The sequence below is a fragment of the Puccinia triticina genome, chromosome 10A (genome assembly GCF_026914185.1).
Source record: "Puccinia triticina chromosome 10A, complete sequence".
Classification (NCBI taxonomy): domain Eukaryota; kingdom Fungi; phylum Basidiomycota; class Pucciniomycetes; order Pucciniales; family Pucciniaceae; genus Puccinia; species Puccinia triticina.
The window spans coordinates 416871-438306 of NC_070567.1; the positions used below are offsets into that span (position 1 = coordinate 416871).

At 44.5% G+C, this 21436-nt stretch overlaps 1 protein-coding gene across 1 annotated transcript; it reads right to left on the reverse strand.

Moving 5' to 3' along the window:
• Window positions 1-7810: 7810 nt before the first annotated feature.
• PtA15_10A37 (uncharacterized protein) lies at window positions 7811-20801 on the reverse strand (the record flags this gene model as incomplete). The annotated part of the gene is made up of 21 exons (XM_053160548.1): window positions 7811-7924; window positions 8025-8201; window positions 8317-8468; window positions 8555-8732; window positions 8817-8897; window positions 8995-9217; window positions 9306-9514; window positions 9583-9783; window positions 9879-9986; window positions 10075-10488; window positions 10570-11835; window positions 11905-12012; window positions 12117-12202; window positions 12282-16592; window positions 16710-17115; window positions 17189-18402; window positions 18481-19279; window positions 19391-19537; window positions 19637-20215; window positions 20315-20475; window positions 20558-20801. The coding sequence occupies 21 exons, from the start codon at window positions 20799-20801 to the stop codon at window positions 7811-7813; spliced, it is 11178 nt and encodes a 3725-aa protein (XP_053024173.1).
• Window positions 20802-21436: the final 635 nt, after the last annotated feature.

Below are 21436 nucleotides of genomic sequence, written 5' to 3' on the forward strand. Positions count from 1 at the left end.
GCCAGAGCTGGGAACTCCAGCCAGAGCTGGAGTACATACACTTGAACCCCAGTCAAGCAGGGTATACATACTACACACCCTGTCTGGCCATCCCGTGGGCTATGTACACACCCCACTGGATGCCAGCTGACACCTCTTGATCACCGGTAAACCACGGGTGCAAAAAAGCATCTCAATTTGAGTGGATCCACATAATCCACATCTCTTGATGACTGGTCCGTGCCAGTCATTGGGGGAAACACTCCTCTCAATCACCTTACACACCGGTCATTGAGAGGTGTGATTCCCCCAAATGACCGGTACAGGCCGCTCATTGATGTGACTCACCACCTCTCAATGATCGGTCTGTACCGGTCATTGAGGGGACTCTCACCTCTTGATGACTGGTCTGTACCGGTCATCAAGAGGTGGAAGTCCCCTTGATGACCAGTCAGTGCTGGTCATTAAGGGGAGGTGTTACTCCTCTCAATGAACGGTCTGTACCGGTCATTGAGAGGTGGAAGTCCCCTCGATGACCGGTCTGTTCCGGTCATTGAGAGGTGGAAGTCCCCTTGATGACCGGTCTGTACCGTTCATTGAGAGGAGTAATTCCCCCCGATGACCGGTCTGTACGGGTCATCGAGTGGAGTACATCTCCCCTCAATGACCGGTCTGTACTGGTCATCAAGAGGAATAACACCTCCCCTGACCAGTACAGACCGGTCATTAGGAGGAGGTGTTACTCCTCTCTCCCCTTGATGACCAATCTGTCCAGGTCATCGAGAGGAGTAAAACCTCCCCTCAATGACCAGTCTGTGCCGGTCATCGAGGGGACTTCCACCTCTTGATGACCGGTACAGACCGGTCATTGAGAGGAGTAACACCTCCCCTTGATGACCGGCACTGACTGGTCATCAAGGGGACTTCCACCTCTTGATGACCGGTAAAGACCAGTCATCGAGGGGAGGTGTGCCTCCTGTGTGTCACACCAACGTACGCCCGTACGTTTGTGTGACAACGGGGATCACGGGGGGGCACTACGCATCATGCCCCCTCAGAACACTCCAATCAATGGCCGACCACTGGGTGGAGTACACACTCTGCTCGATGAATGGCAATCAAGCAGAGTATGTATCCCACCCAATGACAGGCCATCAACTGGGGTGTGTACTCCACAAATGATGACCAGCCATTGAGTCCTGCGCAGGCCACTCGATGACCAGCCATCAAGCGGCATACTGGGGTTAATGCCACTCAATGGCTATCAAGTGGAGTACATGTGTACCCCACTCAATGACCAAGTGCTCCCCCCTCAATGACCGGTACAGACTGGTCATTGAGACCAATTCAACTCAGAAGATTCAAAACCAAAAGAAGCCAAAAATTTAATTCAAAAATGAATTCAATCACTCTATTTTTAAAATAGAAAGAAGTATGAAGAGGAAAAAAATAGTAATGCAACTTGGGAAGACAGAAATTACCAAATTCCAGACCAATCAACAGTAGTTTAGAATCAAATATTTGGATCAATGTTGATTGTAAATCAGAATGTTGCTTTTTTGTTTATTTAAAAATCTTTCTTGAACCAGGGAGACAAAAATGGTGCAGTAAACCAGAAAAAATGTGAACAAAATGTGATCCTTCCAGAAAGACAGTTCTTTTATAAACTTGGCATCTAATTCACTACACAACAACTTAAGGATTCCAAATTTACGCCTTCAGTATCTTGAAAATCGTGAATTCTCATTCTGAATTGAATTGATTCACATTCTCCTTCAGAAAGAGGGTGATTCAACATGCATCAATTCACTCGTGCATGGCTTGCCCTTAAATCCCTACCAAAAAAAAGAAAATTTGGAAAATTTACTTCAGGGAGCCAGTTACAGAGCACAAATACAATTCGCAACTGTATTCCAAGGTGGCTACGCCACCAGTTTCCAAGGTTGTAATTTTATACATTGTCATTTCAACGATCAGCCAGCCAATGGTACAGCCACTCCACCTCATATCCAAGGCTGATTTCTGCCAATAAATTAGAAGAGGAATCTCACATCCCAGATAATTTCAAATGGGTTGAATTGGGGATTGGAAATACACAAATTCACAACTTCTACATCATTCTCAAATAACTACTCTTTGGAACTTAATTATTGAAATTTTCAAATGGTCTGCTTCAATTTGAACATGGGCTCAGCCACTACCAGCCAGATAATAAAAGATACTATCTTGAAACATCATCACCATTCAACAAACCCATTCCGCCAGACACAATCAAAGGAAAAATTGGAATTTGAAATCAACTTGCACGTAAACTCCCTCTTCTACCTAACATATAAATCAATCACAACCAGATTTTTGAGTCTTAGATAAATTATTTCCTCAAATCCAAGTGAACATCATGACTTATACGGTTCTTCTTCTTATAGGTTTGCAGAGACAAGTCATGCCCTATGTTGATTCAAACCTTGAAAATCGCAAAAATGCTGAACTAGATCACTTCTGGCAGGTTGCTTTTTGAAAATGAATCACAGCTTGTTTCCTTGCATGGATTTTGGTGCCAAGTTTTCAGTTGCCTTATTATCATTTTTGAAACATTTTGCCCAATTAGATCTAAGCCTTGTGATATTTTTGCTATGATCTGTTCACGTAACAGCTGACCTTGAAGAATCAGACATTCACCTTGCAAGCAAAAAATATCATGGGGATACCTTGTTAACCAAGGTGATCTTTTGTTCTTCTTGAATTCCCTTGAGTAATAAAGCATGCTGAATGTTTGAAACCTGATGTTAATCTTTTTGCTTGCACCTCTTTCATTTGTTCTTTCTACCAAGCTCCTGAAAAACCGTGCAATCTTTGGTGTTGTTTTGGAAAGGCTCCTTCACATGTTCAATTTCTCAAGGTTTGGATTTTGGCCAAAGAAAACTACAGTTGAGGCTCTCAAAATTCTTGCAGAGCTGATTGCTTGCAGGCCATTGACTCAATATTTCAAGCAGACCCAATATAGCATCTGCCAGTGGGAAAACTGACATGGAAAATCATGCAGCACATTCAATTGATAGCAAATATTTCAAAAAACTACTCCGCACATCATTCGTGAAACAATCAAAGTTATGATGATTCAATATAAAATCAGCCCAGAGAGAAACAGAAGTTTGAGTAAGAATAACATGATAAGATTGAAATTGATAGCCAAGATTATCCACTTAACATGTCAAGCAGAACCAACCTGGGGAATGCATACTGGAAAACTGAAATGGAGAGTAATGAAGATTTAATCCAAAAGAACTGTTCAAGAGGAATTTAATTTTAGATAAGACACACCAAAAATTCACTGTTAAATATTTAATACATCCAAATGTTTCAAATTTACTACCAAATCTTTGTGTTCAGACTTGAATTTATTTTAGAAAACAGATCCATCAACAATTTTGCTGAAGAGTTTTTTATCAGAATCCTCTTTTCCAAGATCATATATCAAGTTGATCTACATGCTTGATGTATTTCTTATGGAATTAGGGAACACACCGCTGTGCTGTGCTCCCAATCAGGAAATGATCACCGGCACCCCATACACCACCTTTACCAGGCTCAGCACCATCAGCGGGTAGATATCCAAACACCAGGTCTGTATCACCGGGGACCAACACCCTCAAATGAAACAACGCAACACAACTTTGTTTTAATTGCAAACCAAGTGCCACACAACAAACACAATGGAACCACATCAACAATTAACCAAAATCTATGCTCCACCGCATCAAGCAAGCCTTTAAATGCCATCCTTGATAATGTCCAAATTCACAACATTCACTGTCTCCTTAGTAGGGTTCTTCCAGGAAATTTAAAAGGTAAAAGAAATCATTGAATAATTAAACTTGCATTTAATAAACTTGGATTTTATACACTCGATAATCTTAACTTTCTGTATTGTAACTTATTTTTAGATACTTTACAATACTTTACAGTTACGGTTAACTGTAACGGCCCACCGTTGCAACTGGTAAGAATTTTCATTCATTAGAATTTCAGGGGTGTTGATTTTGGGATTGTTGTTATGAGTGTTGTTGAAATTGCATTTGATTTAGTGTTCTTGCATAATTTTTGGGAAAATGAACATCTGGATTAGAAACCCCTCTTGAAAATTGTTGTGATGGAATGGGAAAATGATAATCAGGGTTTTAAACCCTTCTTGAAGTGTTTTGTGATGGTATGTATTCTCTAAAGTGGCTGGTCTGTTGATTAACAAAGTGGTGGGTCTGTTGATTACCAAAGTTGTTGTCCAAAATTGATCCTGTCCTAGTAGTTTTGTGTACATGAAGATTATCTAGATCATTATAAATATGGTAAATCTTGTTAAACCACCTCTTTTTTGTTATTGTGAAAAGAAAATGAAGGGGAAGAAGATGCTGCAAAATAATGTTGTGTTTCTTTGAATGTAGCTTGCTGTTCCGCAGCATAAGCTCTTCTCAACTTTTCATTGGATTGTTGCATTTTTGCAATGAAAAAAGCAAAGATTTGAGAATTGGAATGGGGAAGTTAATTGAGGTGTGGTGAGGGTGACAGTATGAGGTGTGATGATGAAGGGGAAGTATACTAATCAAAGGCAATGGGTGGTGTCTGATGAGTGGATTGGATGAGGTGACTAACAGAACAATGTGTGGTTATATATGTTCTGAGATGAAGGTGCAGACAGGAAAAATCCTCAGGGTTGATTTGTAGGCAAGTCAGACAAAGCAGATTGCTTGAATAGAAATGTTTTTTGTGTGTAGTGGTGTTTGATGAAGCAGGTTGCTTCAACAGACTTGGTTGTTTGTGTGTAGCCGAGTCCAATGAAGCAGATCTGTCATGGAAATGGATATACCCAACATCCCTCAGCCAGTCCGTTGAAAGGAGTTGGTTACCCTGAACGGACTGGGCAAACCTGTTCCTAGAGTATGATGAATGGAGTCAACACACCCCAGCGTGTGAAGTCTGTTCAGTGAGCCTGTTGAAAGGAGTCAGTTACCCTGAACGGACTGGGTGACACGTTCCTAGATTACAATGAACGGAGTCAACACACGCCAGCAAGTCTGTTCAGAGATTCCGTTGAAGGGAGTGTCAGTTTGCATGTGTATCAGTCCGTTCCAACTTCCAGCAGCTCACTGCTTGGACAGAAGTCCGTTCAAACTTGATCAAGCAGTCTGGTTCAAACCAAACTGCTATGGTGATGTCTCACTCAAATCTGCATGAACAGGCTTGAACGGACTTGGCTGTACAAAAAGAGCATTGACACCGGCGTTACTCACATAGACAGATTTTGTAAAGGATATCAACGCTGGCGTTACTCACATAGACAGATTTTGTACAGGTTTGTTTGGCCCCCAGACCCTATTCCTTTAGTTATATGTAGATTATTTGGTATTTTTCCCTCTGGGAAGATGAATTCTAGGTCCCCAAATGACTGTACTTGTTTTGATTCTTAATGGGTTTTTACAGCATACAAGGGAGCTTCGAAAAATTCCCAGAGACCAATAAAAGGGCTTTCTATGGATTTGTCAAAAAAAAAAAAATTGAAAATCTTGCCTCTTTAATCACCCGCAGTGCGCGAAGTGTTTGAAAATGTGTGCACTGCACAGTGCGCGACAAGTTTTTTGCAGTGCGCAAAGTGCATCTGTATCTTAAACCTGGTGCTACCAATTACCACATGATAAGAGCAATCAACACCATGTTGTTGCAAAATAAACATGGAAATAACAGTTCCTTAGGAAGGAACACTCCATACTGGATGAAAAAATTGACAGACACAGTTGGGGATAAGATGTGAAGATGGTAAATCTACAAGATAGAATGTGTGACCCATGCTAGGATGTACACCACGGGTCGTGCCGGATGTCCATGGGACACCCTTTTGGAGATGTCCCTGGACATCCGGCTCTTGCAGGGCAGGAAACATCCGAGGGATGTTACTCTTCATGACAGATACAGATGTATCCCAACTGAGTATCCACAGGATGGTCTTGGAGCATCCGCCGGATATCACAAACCGTCCTCAGACGGGAAAAATATTTGTCCAGGTGCGCTGGCCAGCGCACTCCTGCAGCAAGCACCAGGCCCTGTGAGGCGTGCGCTAAGAAGCGGGGGGCAGAGGCAGTGCAATTGGGTGCCGGGGGTGATTGGGCCCGGGTGCCACAGTGGTTGATGAGACTGGGTGTTGAACACCCAACCTGCAGCATCAGAGGTACCAGAGAAGGCAGCCCTTCCCCACTACGGCAGGGGGCATGTGTACTGGACAGGAGCACAGTGGTTCATATTGAGCGCACACTGGGTTGACATCCATCAGACACTCCAGCCAGAGTGTCCAATGGATGCTGACTCTCAGGATGTCCAGCGGACACTCCAGCCAGAGTGTCCAATGGATGTTGACCCTCAGGATGTCCAGATGATGTCTTTGAGGGCTGAACATCACTTGGACACATCCAAAAGCGTCCAAGTGATGCTCAGTGCACCTGGCATCTGCTGGATGCTCCCCGGACATCATGCGGACACTTTTCAGCCCAAAGCATCCGCGGGATGTCAGCCTTTTCCAAAAAGGCGCCCTGTGGTGTACATGGAAATTTCTGAATTGAATGTCACAGAGCTCCAGACCATCTTTGGAAATTTTTCTCCAACTTGTTCAAGGATCACTGAAATATTGATGCACCTGCCAATATCCACAAATCTTCACCCTTTCCCTTGAGAAGCTTAATTGTTTTTGCCTCTAGCCCCTGTATTTTCCAGTCAGGTGGATGTAAAGAGATAAAAAAATGAACAATGCTTATTTATGTATGCAGTTTACCTGGTCCCAAATAAAAAGTGAATGGAAATTTGAGCTTGAGCCTTCACAAGGGGACCATCTACTGGTAAATGTGGTACGGAAAATGGCCTCTGGTATTGTTCACATTTCATATTGCAGGGAGAGAAATGACAAGTTTCACAAGTTTTTCCAGCTTTGGCACTGTTTGATACTCAAAGGATAGACATTTGATTTCACACCACTTTCCTCCCAATTTATTCCAGGAAAAGGCATGCCAGAAATATCCCACAAGAATTCATCTACTAGTTGGCTGAGTCTTTTTGGTTGCTATATTTTACAAGTTTGTTTCATTATTTGATTTTATGCATGCTTTGAATAAAAAAAAAACAACTCTGCAAAATCTTCCCTGTCACTTGCAAGGACATTATTGAGCGGAAGGGTAGTTAAATTCTTGACCAAAAAAATTTGCACACTGGAGTTCATGTCAAGAATGGTGATCAAGATGCTCCAAACAAAAATTTTAACAGATATTTTTATCTGTTGGCATTGAGTGATAGAAAATTCCACAAAAACTTCAGCTACAGTTACTCTTGTGTTGGGAAGAAACTTGAACAAAGAGTTACAGCTGACATTTGACTCACATCAGACCATTTTACGGATAAAATTACGGTCTGGCACTCTACAGAGTGCCACACTTCCCCTGGTGACATGAGTTGGTTTGGAAGGGGATAGATCTCTGGGGTCCTCAACCTTAACGTTCACACAAACATAGGGTGGACATAAATCATTGAGCTGGGCAGACACACAAATTAATTCCAGTCATTTTAAGGGGTGAGATCAAATAAAACATAACAACAATAGAAATTGAAAAGAAAAACAAATCCAACATAATGGCTGGGAGTAATCATGGCTACCAAAAATGCACTTTTGTAAATGATACAGATCAGAATAAAGAGAGGAATGTAAGAACAGGGACAAATATTAGATGAGGAAGAGACAGACAAAGAAAAAGGACATATAACAAGTAGGAAAGGAGCATAAGGGACTAAAGACAATCTATTATAACCATGGCATCCAGGCAGGATCCATGGAATACAATTTGGGTAGGCTACTGGCTAAATTAATCAACTCAATTATTGATTGGCAGACGGGTTGAGGATTAGCAGGATCAATCTGATTATCATCATATCAACAGAAAAACATCAGCCATGGCTTGCTTAGTCCAAAAAACAATCAAATACACGTGCGGGAAAACAAGAAACAAGAAACTTACATTCTTTTTTTCCATTTCACAGGCTAGTAATTTAGACTTTTTGACGATCAATTGTATATTTTTTGATATGATTTCATTGATGTTAAAATCCTCGTTCATTGATTTGGCCAGCGCGATATGATTCCAGCTCATCACGTCATCCCTTACAAAGATCGACAAGTTATGCTCCAATTCATTCTGTTTTTCAGTTGCCGGTTTCGACAAAAATGAGACGAAAGCAAGTTTCCAGTCAGCCTTTGTCCATCTTTTTCGCCGCTAATTTATCAATGGGAGGGGGATTTCAATCACGTACTTCGCGCTGTACCAAAGCTTGCCCAATAGCCATTAAAGAGGCTGTCAGAAGACCTTCAATATTCTGTCTTGTCAAGAATTGCTGGATGTTTGGGGTGAAGCGGAATGGTACAGCTTCAGTATGCCCAAACTCCGGTTTGTTAGACAAAACAGCTTCAAGAATTGAAACAATGATGTCAATTTTCAAAAGAAATATTCAATTGGGATCGATAATATAATCAATAAACCTTTTGACTTACACGGAAACATGTCGGTCGTGAAAATTGCGCCAGAAGAGCGATCAAATGCTATCCGGTGGGGAGTTCGCAAACTGAGACTGAAAATATATGATATGAAGATAAAACTGGCATATTGAATCGTCATTCTCTTTCTGAAAAGCCATAAATCCCCAGCAGTTTTCATACTCCTGAAGAAATACTATGGCAAAATAAATATTTAACGTGAGCCTAGATTCCAGGAAATTTTCGAGTTGCAAATCGATGTGGATAAGAAATTACAGACGTTTTTCAAGATAGAATCTGGCATAAGTTTTGCTGTGATTTCCTCGCCAATCTCAAGTTTGGTACTCAGCGAATTAACATCCTGTGGGTACGTAATCGTACAGCATCGGTAATGCCAATAGGCAAACATCAGTACGTTGATTTTCTTCCAATGAATTGGTCAAGAAGGCATGCATTACCTCTGTGCCCTCAAACCCAAAGGTTCTCAACCTCTCAGCGTAAGCGATCAAAGGGTCGTCTCTCGACATCCCAGATTCTTGGCAGTAGGATTCGAATATTTCTTGCAGTGTACAATAAGCTACATTGCTCTCCATAATTCTGATGTTCGTGGCGAGAGGGATCACAGCTGGTATTGTAAAAGACACGTCTTTCGCGCGAGTTTCTCTTCGACGTGAAAGTGTACTAATGATGTTTCGCGTGCCCCGAGTAGGCACGAATAAGGGGATTAGCTTGAAATAATAACGGGGGATGACAGAGAAATTTAACTGACCAGTTTAACATTCTGAAGAGTTGCATGATCCTTTCTTCTCTTCGACTAGATCTCGGTACTGGCATCTGAATGACAAATGAGTGTTGACTGGCGTCATGTCCGATCATGGTTATCCTGCGAAACCAATGTTCCTTCTGCCGATGATAGCCGTATACCGTCGAGAATCGCACGAGTTTGACGAAGTGCGCATTATTATCATCATCGAATCTCTGCAGCACAATGATCAAAAACTTCATGAGCAATTGAGGCCTCAATATTTGCCGAAGCCAATACGGACCTTCAAGTACTGTCCAGGAATTTCTATATCATCGAACTTTTGGTATTGGAATTCGATCATCCAATGACTTGCATTTTCTAGGTTCGATTTTCTGAGTTTCCTTTCGATATTTTTCTCATATTTTAGTCGCCATTCTTGCAGTTTATTCACGTATGTTCTCAAGTTATGCGGACTTTCGACAAAATCTCGATGGAAATGCGGCTGGTAAACGGAATGGGAGACATTTAGCTTGCGCATCCCACTCTCATAATCAAGTATGTAAATTGATGGTTTTTTTTCAGATCGGCAATACTTACTTGCATTGGCAGTTGGCTCAAGTTTTCCGAGAATCTAGCCAAATTGTTTTTGACAGCATCAGATAGTTGTAAATCATCGTTGGGATTGCCTGCTCTTTGGATATAGAACTAGCAAGAGAGAAGAAATTGAAAATCAATCAACTCTCTTCATCAGATCAAAGGGCTTCTTGTAGAGAAAAGAATCTCTAGGACTTACCAAGAGGGCTTCTTGTAATAAAGCACTGATCAATCGATAGACATCTTCTTCAGGTGGAGCCTTGAACCGTTGATAAAGCTGGTCTACCAACATCTCCATCGACAAAGCCATGAGAGGGAACTGTGTTTTCAAGGTGCTCATGATTTCGTCCGCGTGTTCGAATGGCAGTGGTAAAGGCGACGCGCTATTTTGAGGAGGATGGTTTGGTAGGGTTACGGCAGTCTGGGTAGGGTTTGCACTTGTGTTGGGAGGTACCCCTTGCTGAATCGATGTGGGCTGAGGCTGAGAGGTATTGTTCTCGTGATTTGTTGAATTGTTGAGAGAGACGCCACCACTCCTGTGGCCAGCGTTGTATGCTCTTTGCTTTTGCGGGTAAAGTTCTTCAATTGTCGTTCTCAGATAAAAGAAAAGAGACTAGAAATAAAATTTCATCAAAATTCAGCCATTTGCAAAATCAGCATAAATCACGATGGGATAGGAGGAGCGGCGACTCACTTGTGGAAACGATTTAGCTATTTTGGTCAACAGCGCCTTGGCATAACGTGCTTCACGGGGAGCAGAAAGACAACAAAGCAGTTGTGGGATGAAATAAGTCCAATTCCAAATCGAGAGGTCTCCTTTAAAGCCGTCAAATGCTCGACCAATCGTCCCACTTGCGTCATCCATTCCAAGCAGCCACAATATTCGGATCAACAGCTTGCGAGCTTTGCCGTTTTTGTACAGACCAGCCGCTTGCAGATAGCAGTTCACCGCTCCAGCTGCGAGTTGTAGATCTTCAGGAGACTTTTCAAAGAGCTTGTCTTGGTAAACACCCCATTGAGCCCAAGCCTTGGGATGCTGGAAGTCGGTGCTGACAGCTTGATTGAAAATTTGGGAAGCTTCCTCGTGGAGATTTAACTTTGCCAAAAACATGGCTTTGAGCGTGTGAAACTCAGACTTCTGGGTGGGTCCAAAATACATCAAGTTCGTATGGCTGATAGTCTGGAATCCAACACCAAAGTCGTCAGGGTGTTCGAAATGAACTTTTGCTTGTTGGCATAGCTTTAGGAAAGCTTCTGCAATCTCGATATTCGGCAGTGTGTAAATTCTTGTTAAGGCGTCCTTGCACACTTGAAATAAACCATGCTTTCGAGCTATGCGAGCAAACCGATTGACAATCCACGCGGTCTCGTGATGTCCTCGATACGCAAACGACTGGGTGTTGGCGCCGAGGTTCGATTGAATCAATGGTATATAAGTTCTGTTGATGGCTGCGAAAACGTGTTGCCTCCAAGAAACAAGGTCACTCCATACGTTGATATCGTCCCATTGATTCGGTAATCGCTCCCTCCAAGTTTGTAATACGTGTTTCAAGTCGGCCGACCTTGCCTCAATATTTTGACTTGTGGTTGATATCAGACTGTCGAAGATCTGCGAAGCTTCTTGAAGTTCAACGAACTGCTGGAATGCTTGCAGCAAAGGAATATGTGACTCGGTAACAATTTCGGGTAGTCGAAACCATTGGTGAAGACACAATTGAATGCCTTCATCAACCAGTCGAGTGAATTCCGGACGGCTCTCATCGGGAAGCAACCCCATATGACTCTTGAGCAGCGTGTGGTAAGCTTGAAAGGTGATCCTTCGTATGCTTTGTGAAGGAAGATTTCCAATGGCAAGTCCGATACTTTCATGCTCGGTAGACCAGTCAGCCTGTCTCCACTGACATTCGAGTAACAATTCACTATTGTGTTCAGCCCTCGCCAATTCGCTTAAGAGCTCCCACTACAAAAAAAGAAGTTTATTATTGTATTCATGTCACTCTCAGGACAATTTCCAATTTCTCGAGCTTACTTGCTGGAGTTTTGACGCGCATAGAACCCAATGATCTTCCCAAAGATTATATTCGCCTTGACCGAAAGGGAGCAAATTTGCTCTGGCTTTTTCCTGAGCCATCTCATACTGAGCGGACAAACAGCCAAAGCGTTTTCGCAAGCGAAAGAGAAAAACATAATTGGTCTAGGGGTTCAGGCCTTGCAGAAAAGATGATACAGGTGTGAACGTACTGCTTGTTCAGCTGCTCCCCATTCCCCAATTTGCTCGTATGACATCGCAGCATTCGTCTCGATGCATAGACTTTTGCGCCTCCATTCTGATTCAAAATCGGCAGGAAATGAGGATCCAACGGGTAACATCACGAATTGGGAAAACAAGCATATCAAAACACTTACGACCATGGAAGATGTCAGTTTCACCCAACTCGGCATACAACTGAGCTAGAGCTTCAGCGGCGACTTCGCGACTGCTCTCAGGATGATGCCGGTTGTCATTGTGGCTGTTGGTCTGAGTTTCTTGATTGAAATCGACCACTTCGTCCAAAACTTGCTGCAGATTTTCGATTGCGGTGTACCAAGCAGCATAGGTTTTACCTAGATATCTGACCAAATGGGGAGGTAGGACGACCGTTGGATTGCAGCCTCTGACACCGGATAAGATGATTTGGACTACATTGGGTCTGCGATCAACAGCTTTCATCATATATTCTTTTGAAAACAAATGGATCAAGTATCTTGTCAAATCAGCTTGCTCCCGCTTAGAAAATGTCGTCCAAGCGGCCTGAAACAGGGACACCCAAATCTTCTCGGTTTCAGCTGGATCTGCATAGAGCAGTTGCCGGGCAGAACTGATGACATTGCTGATTTTGACTGATTCAGCCCAATTCAAAAAATCGGACGAGTTCGGCAGCGGATAGGGGAGTCTACCTTCGATCAAAACTGGATCATTCATTTCAACCGAGCCCAGAAAGATATCCAATGCGTGATGGATCCAATTGATATCGGCCAATGGTTCCCAATTCTGGACTCCAATCAAGTACTGCAATCGGGCGAAAGGCTCTGGTCGAATGCTATCATCGAAGACCGCCATGAAGTTCGTCCTTATTTCTGGGACCCGACTGCGACAGCCCAAGAGAAAGGCTGGTTCGAGTTTCATGGTAAATTCAGATCTTGAGTAGCTGCTCGATAAATAAATATCTAAGATTAACTTCAGATACTCATTCAGTAACTCTTCATTACCCTTCAGCTCATAGCTCATCATCTTGACCAGTATCGTTGCCTTTTCTCTAGACGTCGGCAACGGATCCTTATCTTCAATCCATTTTCGCTGAACGCCTAGAATGTAACGGCACAGCTCCACGTGGGGAGACTTCTCGACCAGTTGAACAAGCCCGGTCAAAAGATGCAGCCGCTGTTCTCCCATTGCTGCCACCCGGGTCTTCATCAAGTCACATAAGCCTTCAAGGATTTGCCTGGTGCTTTCAAGGAGAGTCTTGGTTTGCTCAAGGAGAATCTTGGCTTGCTCGGGTGTCGTAGGATTGCGATCTGTTTGAGTGGCTGCTAAATGATCGCGCATGGCGCGGGTGAAGTTGCGAACGATGTCAGGGATAAAAACATCCACTTTCGAAGGTTGGGCTCGATCAAAAGCCTGCAGCAATGCCAGCGCCGAACGAAAATTTTCATGAATGCGAGGCTCTTTCAGTCCTTCCTTGATTGTCGAGTTGACCCACTGCTCAAAAGCAGTAACCGCGGCGCCAGTCTTCTCCTTCTTTTCATCTTGATCTGAAGTAGATTGATCGTCGACAGGTAAAACACTGAATATTCTATGCAGTAGCGGCCGCTGAACCTTGAATAAATCTTCAGACTTGAAACTGACACCTTTCTCCACTAGAGTTTGGACCAAGCTCAAATTGTCCAAGAGCCATTCATCTGACTTGTTCTCTAGGACAATATTTAGAAGTTCGGCGGTATTACAGACAACCCCAATGTTTCCTTCCGTGATTTCGGCAGACAGAGCACGCTGGAAATAGTTTACTTTTACCTCCACCTCAGGCCAAACTTTGGTCAAAATTAACCTCATTGATGAGAGTGCTTTAACGATCGGCGGGTTCTTTGAGGTTGGCTCATTAGGATAGGTAATGACTCGAATAAGTACGCTGACAATCGCGTCTCTGATCGGGTAAGGGACGATGTACCCTCCTAGTGCTATTTCGGATCCGGTGGCGGATGGAACAGGCGTACTGGGTTGATCTAATTTGATTCGCTTGGCAGGAGAAGAGTGCTCCGGTTCTGGACTTGGAGTACGACTGGTAGCTTCAGCATCTTGATTGGTCGCCTCTTTGCTGGTCACTTCAACGCGCTGCTGCTCCCATCGAACAACGAGTTCAACCAAGTCCACAACGAGGCTTCGCATTTCAGGATTCGAGCTTCCACTGGCGGTCATTCGGGGAAGCGCAGCAGAGATGTAAGGGATAAAAACATCTCGGTGGGCAAAGAAAGGCTCAGGGTTTCGAACGACTGCTGAGTAGAAATTATACAAGAATGATAGATTTTGCCCCTCTTCGCTCAGCGTGCGCTTCATTAGTCGAATCCATTCTGATGGATTATCCTTATATCTTTTGGGTATGACCGGAAGTAAGATGTCCAAGGCTTTTTGCGCCAGGTGTTTGGCTTCTGTGCTATGTAGCTTGAGTAGAGCGTTTAGAATTTGACTGACGATCTTCGTTGGAGAATCATAGGCCGCGATGAAACGAGAGATCAAAATGTATGCCGCGTTTTTGACCGTTAAGTCGTCCCTTAAGCTCAAGAAGTACCAACCAAATTTGATAATCTCTTTCCTCTGGTCGGCGACTAAATTGGGCCGATATTGTACGATCAAACTAGCCATGTGTAACAATTCAACATCTAATCTATCATCTGATGCAAATGGCTTCACGTTGGTATTCGGGATGAATGCACTCCAGATAACGAGATGAACCTTGTTAATGTATTCAGTATCAACAATGTCATTTTCTCTTTCCCCTCGTTCAAAGGCAACCAACAGGAGAGGATTGATCAGGTGCCGTAAGATGGCAGCTTTCTGCTGAGGAGGAATTTGGTGATTATTGACGATAATGAGAAAGCGCGCCAGGACAGCCGATTTGTAAGTGACATCCGTGCTTTTGAGGACTTGCTCATTGTAAAATCGGGCAACATGACTGTACTCGATGATTCTATTGGCATCCAAGACATCAGCCAAATGAAACAAAAAATCAATATTCCCGAGGGGGTGGGTCTTGATGCAGGTCATCATGATTTCGACAGCAATTACGTCCTCGCGAAGTTGAGCAAAACGGTCATCGCCAATTCCAAGGCCCAGTCGTGATTTCCTCTCGTCAGATACCCATCTCTGACTGATGATGTGCATGATTTCTGAATCAATGGCAATCGATTTGGGATCTTTAGCGACTAACTGCTGCAGAACGATCGTGCCATGCAGGCCGTAAGTTGCGCTAGAGGAATAGCTTTGCTTGAGCCAGTCTTGAGCACATAGCCTCAAGTAATTTCTGAACTGTTCCGAGTGATCGCTGAGTAAGACCCATTTTAAAGTGTTCAGATGCCTTTCATCATCCAGCCGGGTAAAAAAGTAGCCGGTAGCTGCCTCGGGATAAAGATCGATGTAAAGAGACAGTGGCTTGGTGAATGGGCTAGGAGTGACTTTTTTCAGTATTGTCTCGACGTGCACCACGTATGCGATCATATCACGCAGGTAAACGCCAGCAGCCGGGCTAGATAGCAAATGAAATATGTTCACGACTCCCGCCATGATTTCTAGAACACCACTTTCCTGGGACGAAGACAAGGCAGCCGTAGCAAGTGTTTGAGGATCTGAGAGTAGCCGGAAATGATCTAATAGTTTGGATCCAATCTCCACTTTGAAATAGTTGGTGAGCAACTCTACTAAGCGTGCGAGACCCTGCAAGCTAGGAAGCGTCAGTTTCTTGTGATCAGAGAGATTGTTCAAAACTGGTCGCAGCCCGGTCTGCAATAGATCTTTGGGCAATCGGCTTCCCCCGTTAGCAAGTAGTTCTTTCAAGCTTGCGTGCGCTGCATTGACAACCTCGATGTTTTTCGCATACAATGATTGGAAATAAACCGAAAGAATTTTCGCTTTGGTGGTTGATTGTTGACGCATCTCGGGTAGTCGTAAAGTAGCCGCCAAAAACCTCAAGCAAACCACTCGCAATTCGATAAGGGCTTTGGCTGTCTTGACTTGGTTTGTCCTTCCGGTTAATGCTACATCATCCGCATCGGCGATTCCAAGGGCCTCTTGCAATATTCTCATCATCTGATCGCTGTAATCAAACAATGGAGGATCCAATCGAACGCAAAATGTTAAGGCATCGAGGTGCCCGATCTGCATAGGGAATGCCAGAGCTCGTAAAGGTTTTCCAAAAATCGGTGACAATCGTTCTCGGGCTGGCATTAGAAGTTCATGCATCGGTTTCTGAGTTCGTTCACTGATTAGCTGGAGGGCTAATTGGGCCACCCGCCGAACTCCGCTGGTCTGGCTACACAGTTCGATGATTAATAGTCCGACAAGATAATTTAACGTCCCAGTCATCTCGCGTGGAGTGGGCGTCTCGGGCGGGCTGTGACATATCCTCAAGAGCTTCAGAAACGTATCTGTTGGCCCCTGCAGAATCATTTCCGTCGCGGATGGGGCATCTTTGTGAAGGAAGAGCAGAGCCCTAACGATTTCCAACTCATAATCCACGATCCAACCAGCGCTCATTTCTGCATCGTTCACCAAAACAGAGAGAACTTGATGACCAGCGCACTTACGAGGCCATGAATGATCGTAGCAGGAAGAGCTAGCTTTCATACACAGCGTTCGTTTGGCGAAGGTCAGTATCTCTTCTTTCGGTGGGGGTGAGGTTTTCGCGCGTTGGAAGAGCTTTTGGAAAACTTCCAGGGTGAAGCGAGAGGCAGCCTCGAGGTGATTTTGATCTGTGGCAACGGTGAGGTTATCGATTAAGGCGTCAATGATCGTATTGGTTAGCGAAAGCGAATAACGCGCTTGATCAGGATTGAGGCCCGGTTCTTGCCAGATTTCCGTGATGAAGACGTGTTCGAAAAGAGATGACAGATGAGCTTCGGCATCTGCAGAGAATTCTGTCACTCTAGTGGCATCAAATAACCCTTTCAGCAGAACTGAGAATGTTTCTTCTCGTTCACCTTGTCCGTATCCCTAAGTAAATAGACATAAACTTTTGTCAGAGACTATTCCGTATTTGTTGGAAATAAACTGATGAAAATCTGACCATGGATAAAAAGACGGGCGTGATGTTTTTCAAAAATCCAAAACCATTCTTTCTGTAATGGATATCCCCACGTTGCATCAGCCGAGACGCCAACTGAACCAGTGGAGGAAGGCAAAGGCTTCTCTGATGACCATCCAACCTAATTGGCAGGTAGCAGGCTTGGACATCAACGTGCTTCCACTCAAGCGCTTTTGGTTGCAAGACTTTCCGGTTACGGCCGCCTAGCTTTCCTAGAATCCGCAAAGCTGAAGACGCGTGACTAGAGTTGTAAGGAAGAGGCTTCAACAATTTCCACAAAGATGTCATCACATCATGGACGACCGGTGCCATCAATGGAGTAAAGAATTCCTGGGTTAGGTTGTCGACGCATAATTCCAACGTTCGTAATCCTTGCGCAACGAGATCAGGGATGGCTTGTAAGGCAACTACTAGAGGTCGCATCAAGTAGGTAAGGTAGGGTAAGAGCACGCTCAGCCGAACGGGCACTGTCAGACATAGCTCAGCAAACAGCTCCTTGTCTTTGGGATCGGTGGCCGCATTAAGGAGGGCGTTTAACTCTTCGAGTAAAACTTGGATCAGTGGTAAGATTTCTTTGTACAATAATTCGAATCGACCGCCACCGATAGCCCTAAACAACGCTCTTAGCACAGAATAATATTGTCCAGGTTCATTTGAGAAGGAGGCGAATCGGAGAGAATCCATGATCAAGCGACTTATGTGAGGTTGCAAGGTTGTTTCGACATCTGGGAACACGTTGACAGCCAAGAAGCACATCTTGAGAAGTTTCACGATGACTCCTGAGTGTTTGTCTTTTCCAAGCTGATGGAGGTGCTTCATTGTGTGCCGTAAAGTGATCCCAATGGTTACCTTGCATAGAACTGAATTGCCCAAGAAATATTGCGGAAATGCTAGCAATTCTGGATTTAGCCGCAATTCTTGCATCAGTAGCGGCATGCACGGCTCAAACGTTTCGCTGAATAGAACTAGATCGGCTTGAGTGAACATGCAGACAAAAGAGTCCACAATCTCCTTCATTTCTCTTCCGTCCCGACGGTGCTCGTAGATTCCGAAACACCGTATCGTCGCTGTCAGCAATCGACCCAAGATCATCGCGTCTGGTAAGGCTTGAACATCCATCTTCCTCAAGTTACCAACCAAAATTTGGAAGCTTGTGACGCAAGACCGAATGAGCCCGCGGCGGCCGTAAAGCGGATCTAACAAACGTACAGCCAGAAACAGGACAAAAGGTAAGCATGATCAATTCCTAACAGATTATGTCAACCCAAACTGACCCTTGGAATTCTCGAGTGGTGGCTCAAGGACGACAGCGACGCCGCCAAGAATCTTTCCTCGCTCAATAAGAATGTCTTCCGCCTCTTCTGCAGTTCGAACAGGCTGGACTAGCCCAGCACTGATGGTGCGAGATGCAGTTCGAGGATCGGATGAGCTAGGTATATCGGCTTGTTTTCCTTTGCCCTTATCCTTAGGTCCCGCTTCTTTCAGGCGGTTCGAGCTGCTCTGTAATCTTTCTTGAATATCAGCTTGTTGTTTGATATGGTAAGCTCGATTGTCGGCCAGTGCCTCTATCTTCCGGACAAAGGTTTCCATTAACCATCGAGCCATTCTAATGGCTTCATGCTTTTCCAGCCGATGTGAACCAACCAAATCGACAAGACTATAGATAACCTTTCCGGCCATGGCTTGAGTACTAGTTGAGGCAATCGGATCGTTCAATGCTTCGGCGAAATTCATCAAGATCGCTACGATGTGGTTTCCTTGTAGGTCTGCCTTGATGTTTTGTAGGAGGTCGGTGTAAGTGTTGTATACCAAATTTCGCAGGGTCTCAAATGAAGTGATCCCGGTTCCCATGAATATTCGGAAGTTTAGCAGGTCATTCAGAAATGGAATAAACACCGAGCGAAACTCGGTACCGAGGATGTGGCGCAAGGCGACAATGAGTTCTCGGCGAGAGAGCGATGACTCCGGTGGGATGTCCTTCAGTATGCGAATAACTATCGGTGGGATCTCGGTTCCGAAGGGCTGTACCAGGTGTGACTGAGCTCTGATGACATACGCTATGAAAGACATAACCTGGGAGCGCAGAGGTTCCAGGATCCATTTGAGTGCCGGTCATTAATCAGAGCTTCGATGGAACAGATTATTCAACACGAAAAGAAGGCAAAGAACGAATAATGGACGTACCTTGACCTGAGCGATCATCAGCTCAGTATGTTGACCCCGTTTGCCGGCTTTAGTAATAGTCGGCGCGACGCCCATAAAGGGACCTTGGCGACGTTCAGCAATGATTCCATGCCAAAGTACTTGAGGGGCAGGAGATGTTCTCAGAAACTATGAAGTCCAAACCACTTGAATGAGCCCAGTAATCATGCAGGGTGAATGAGAAAGTGGTGGAGGAGAGGTGATAAGCGTTTAAAAGTGTGAACTAGCCTTAACGATAATGGGCAAGCAAGCCGGCAGACTGGGCTGCACAGTAGCTTTGTAGGTTTGGAACAAGAAGACTACAGCCACAGGACATTCCTGCAGAACTCTGAACGATTTCATACCCCTGATCGCTTCAGTTAAATTAGAATCGGATCCAGTCAGGGAGGCGGTTCCCGAAACGTTCGGGTTCCCACTTGCGGTTCTCCGCATCAGGTTGGATTTGCCGCTGTCAAGTGTCGCTTTGTTTGCATCGGGAGTGAGCTGAGTAGAGCCATCAGAGGGGAGTGGTATGCCATCTTGTTGATTTTTGTCCGTCTTGATATCACCAAAAATTTCTTCCGTCGTAGCTGGCACGAGATCATACATTTCCAAAATTGTTTGAAAGAATGGGGCGACCGTTGGCTCTAAAATCACTTTGAATGATCGGTAGAGATCAACCACAAGCTTGAAAGAAATCATCACGGATTCCTCGTTGTCGTTTCGGATAATGTCAATCAGCATATTCATCACTTTCAACGCGTTTGTTTTCATCGCTTCGTGCGCAGGGACCCGACACAAAATATCAAGGAGAAGAAGTCGATATTTCTAGGATTGTGGGCCGGTTGTTTTGATCAAGTGAGAAATCGTATTAAAAATTAAATATTGCATCTGAAAAAGAAACTTTCACGGAATTGAATGACTCACATAATCCCAAGTCGATGTCATAAAGACTGGACGGCTGCTTGATAAAATTTCAACCACCGCTGAAATGATCACATCAAGGTGTTTTGTGAATTCCACGTCTTTCGAGCAAAGATCGATCATTTCTCGGAGCTCGGTAATAAGATGAACTTTCAATTTGACATCTGCAAAGTATGGATGGAATATGAGTGATGATGGGTGCCCGAGACAGACAACCCAGGAGCATGGGTAGATGAAAGGGCTGACCGCTGTTGGGATCCAACAATTTTGCGACAAGTGCTTCGAAGTCCAGCGGGGTTGGTGTGTTGGGCAATGCGTTAGCGGTAGAGGAACCTGGGGCGGGTGAGCAGGACGCGTTGTTCGGCACGCCATGGTGGATGCCAAGAGCCTTTTTCGAGGACGAAACGTTGGGTGTCGTGATGGGTGTAGGTGTAGGCGCTGAAGAAGGGGTGCCCGCGGTTTCTTGATGGGGGATGGGATTGTTAGACATTGAGGTACATAAAAAGGGTGGTTGAGGGTCAGTTGGGTGTTACAACATAAACAACTCGATGAAACCTGGGTGCGATCAGGGGCGATCGACGCGAGTTTGAAGTATCCACAGCAGCAGAAAGCGGGGGTCCGGCCCACCGGGGAACAGGGGGTCGTGCAGGCCCTTGAGACCCGAACTTAACACAAGTCCCTCCCTGTGCTCGCGCGAACTTAACTCTTTCGGCTTTGCCGGAGGGACTTATGACTAATCAGGGATACTCGCATGAGAGATATTTTTGTTTTGGTGGTGTTTTCCTTTGAAACACCAGAACTCAAATCTGACCGTCACAAACCTTCTAAGAGCATCTCCACCCGGGGAGGTAAACCGGGTTGCTATCCCGCGTTTACCAACCCGAACCCAAAAAACACCACCCACCCGGGGAGGCAAATGAGTTTCTATTTTGCCTCCGGAGGTAAAAATCATCATTGGGTTGCTACATCTGGCAACCCACTAGCAACCCAATAGCACCCGTGAAAGGCTGCAATCCAATGACACCTCTGGTGTTTTCTTTGTGAATACACCACGGACGCACTTTCTTGCGTCTTTTCCCACCGCCGTTCGAAGTGACGGAAAATTATTGAAAAAAATTCGAAGTG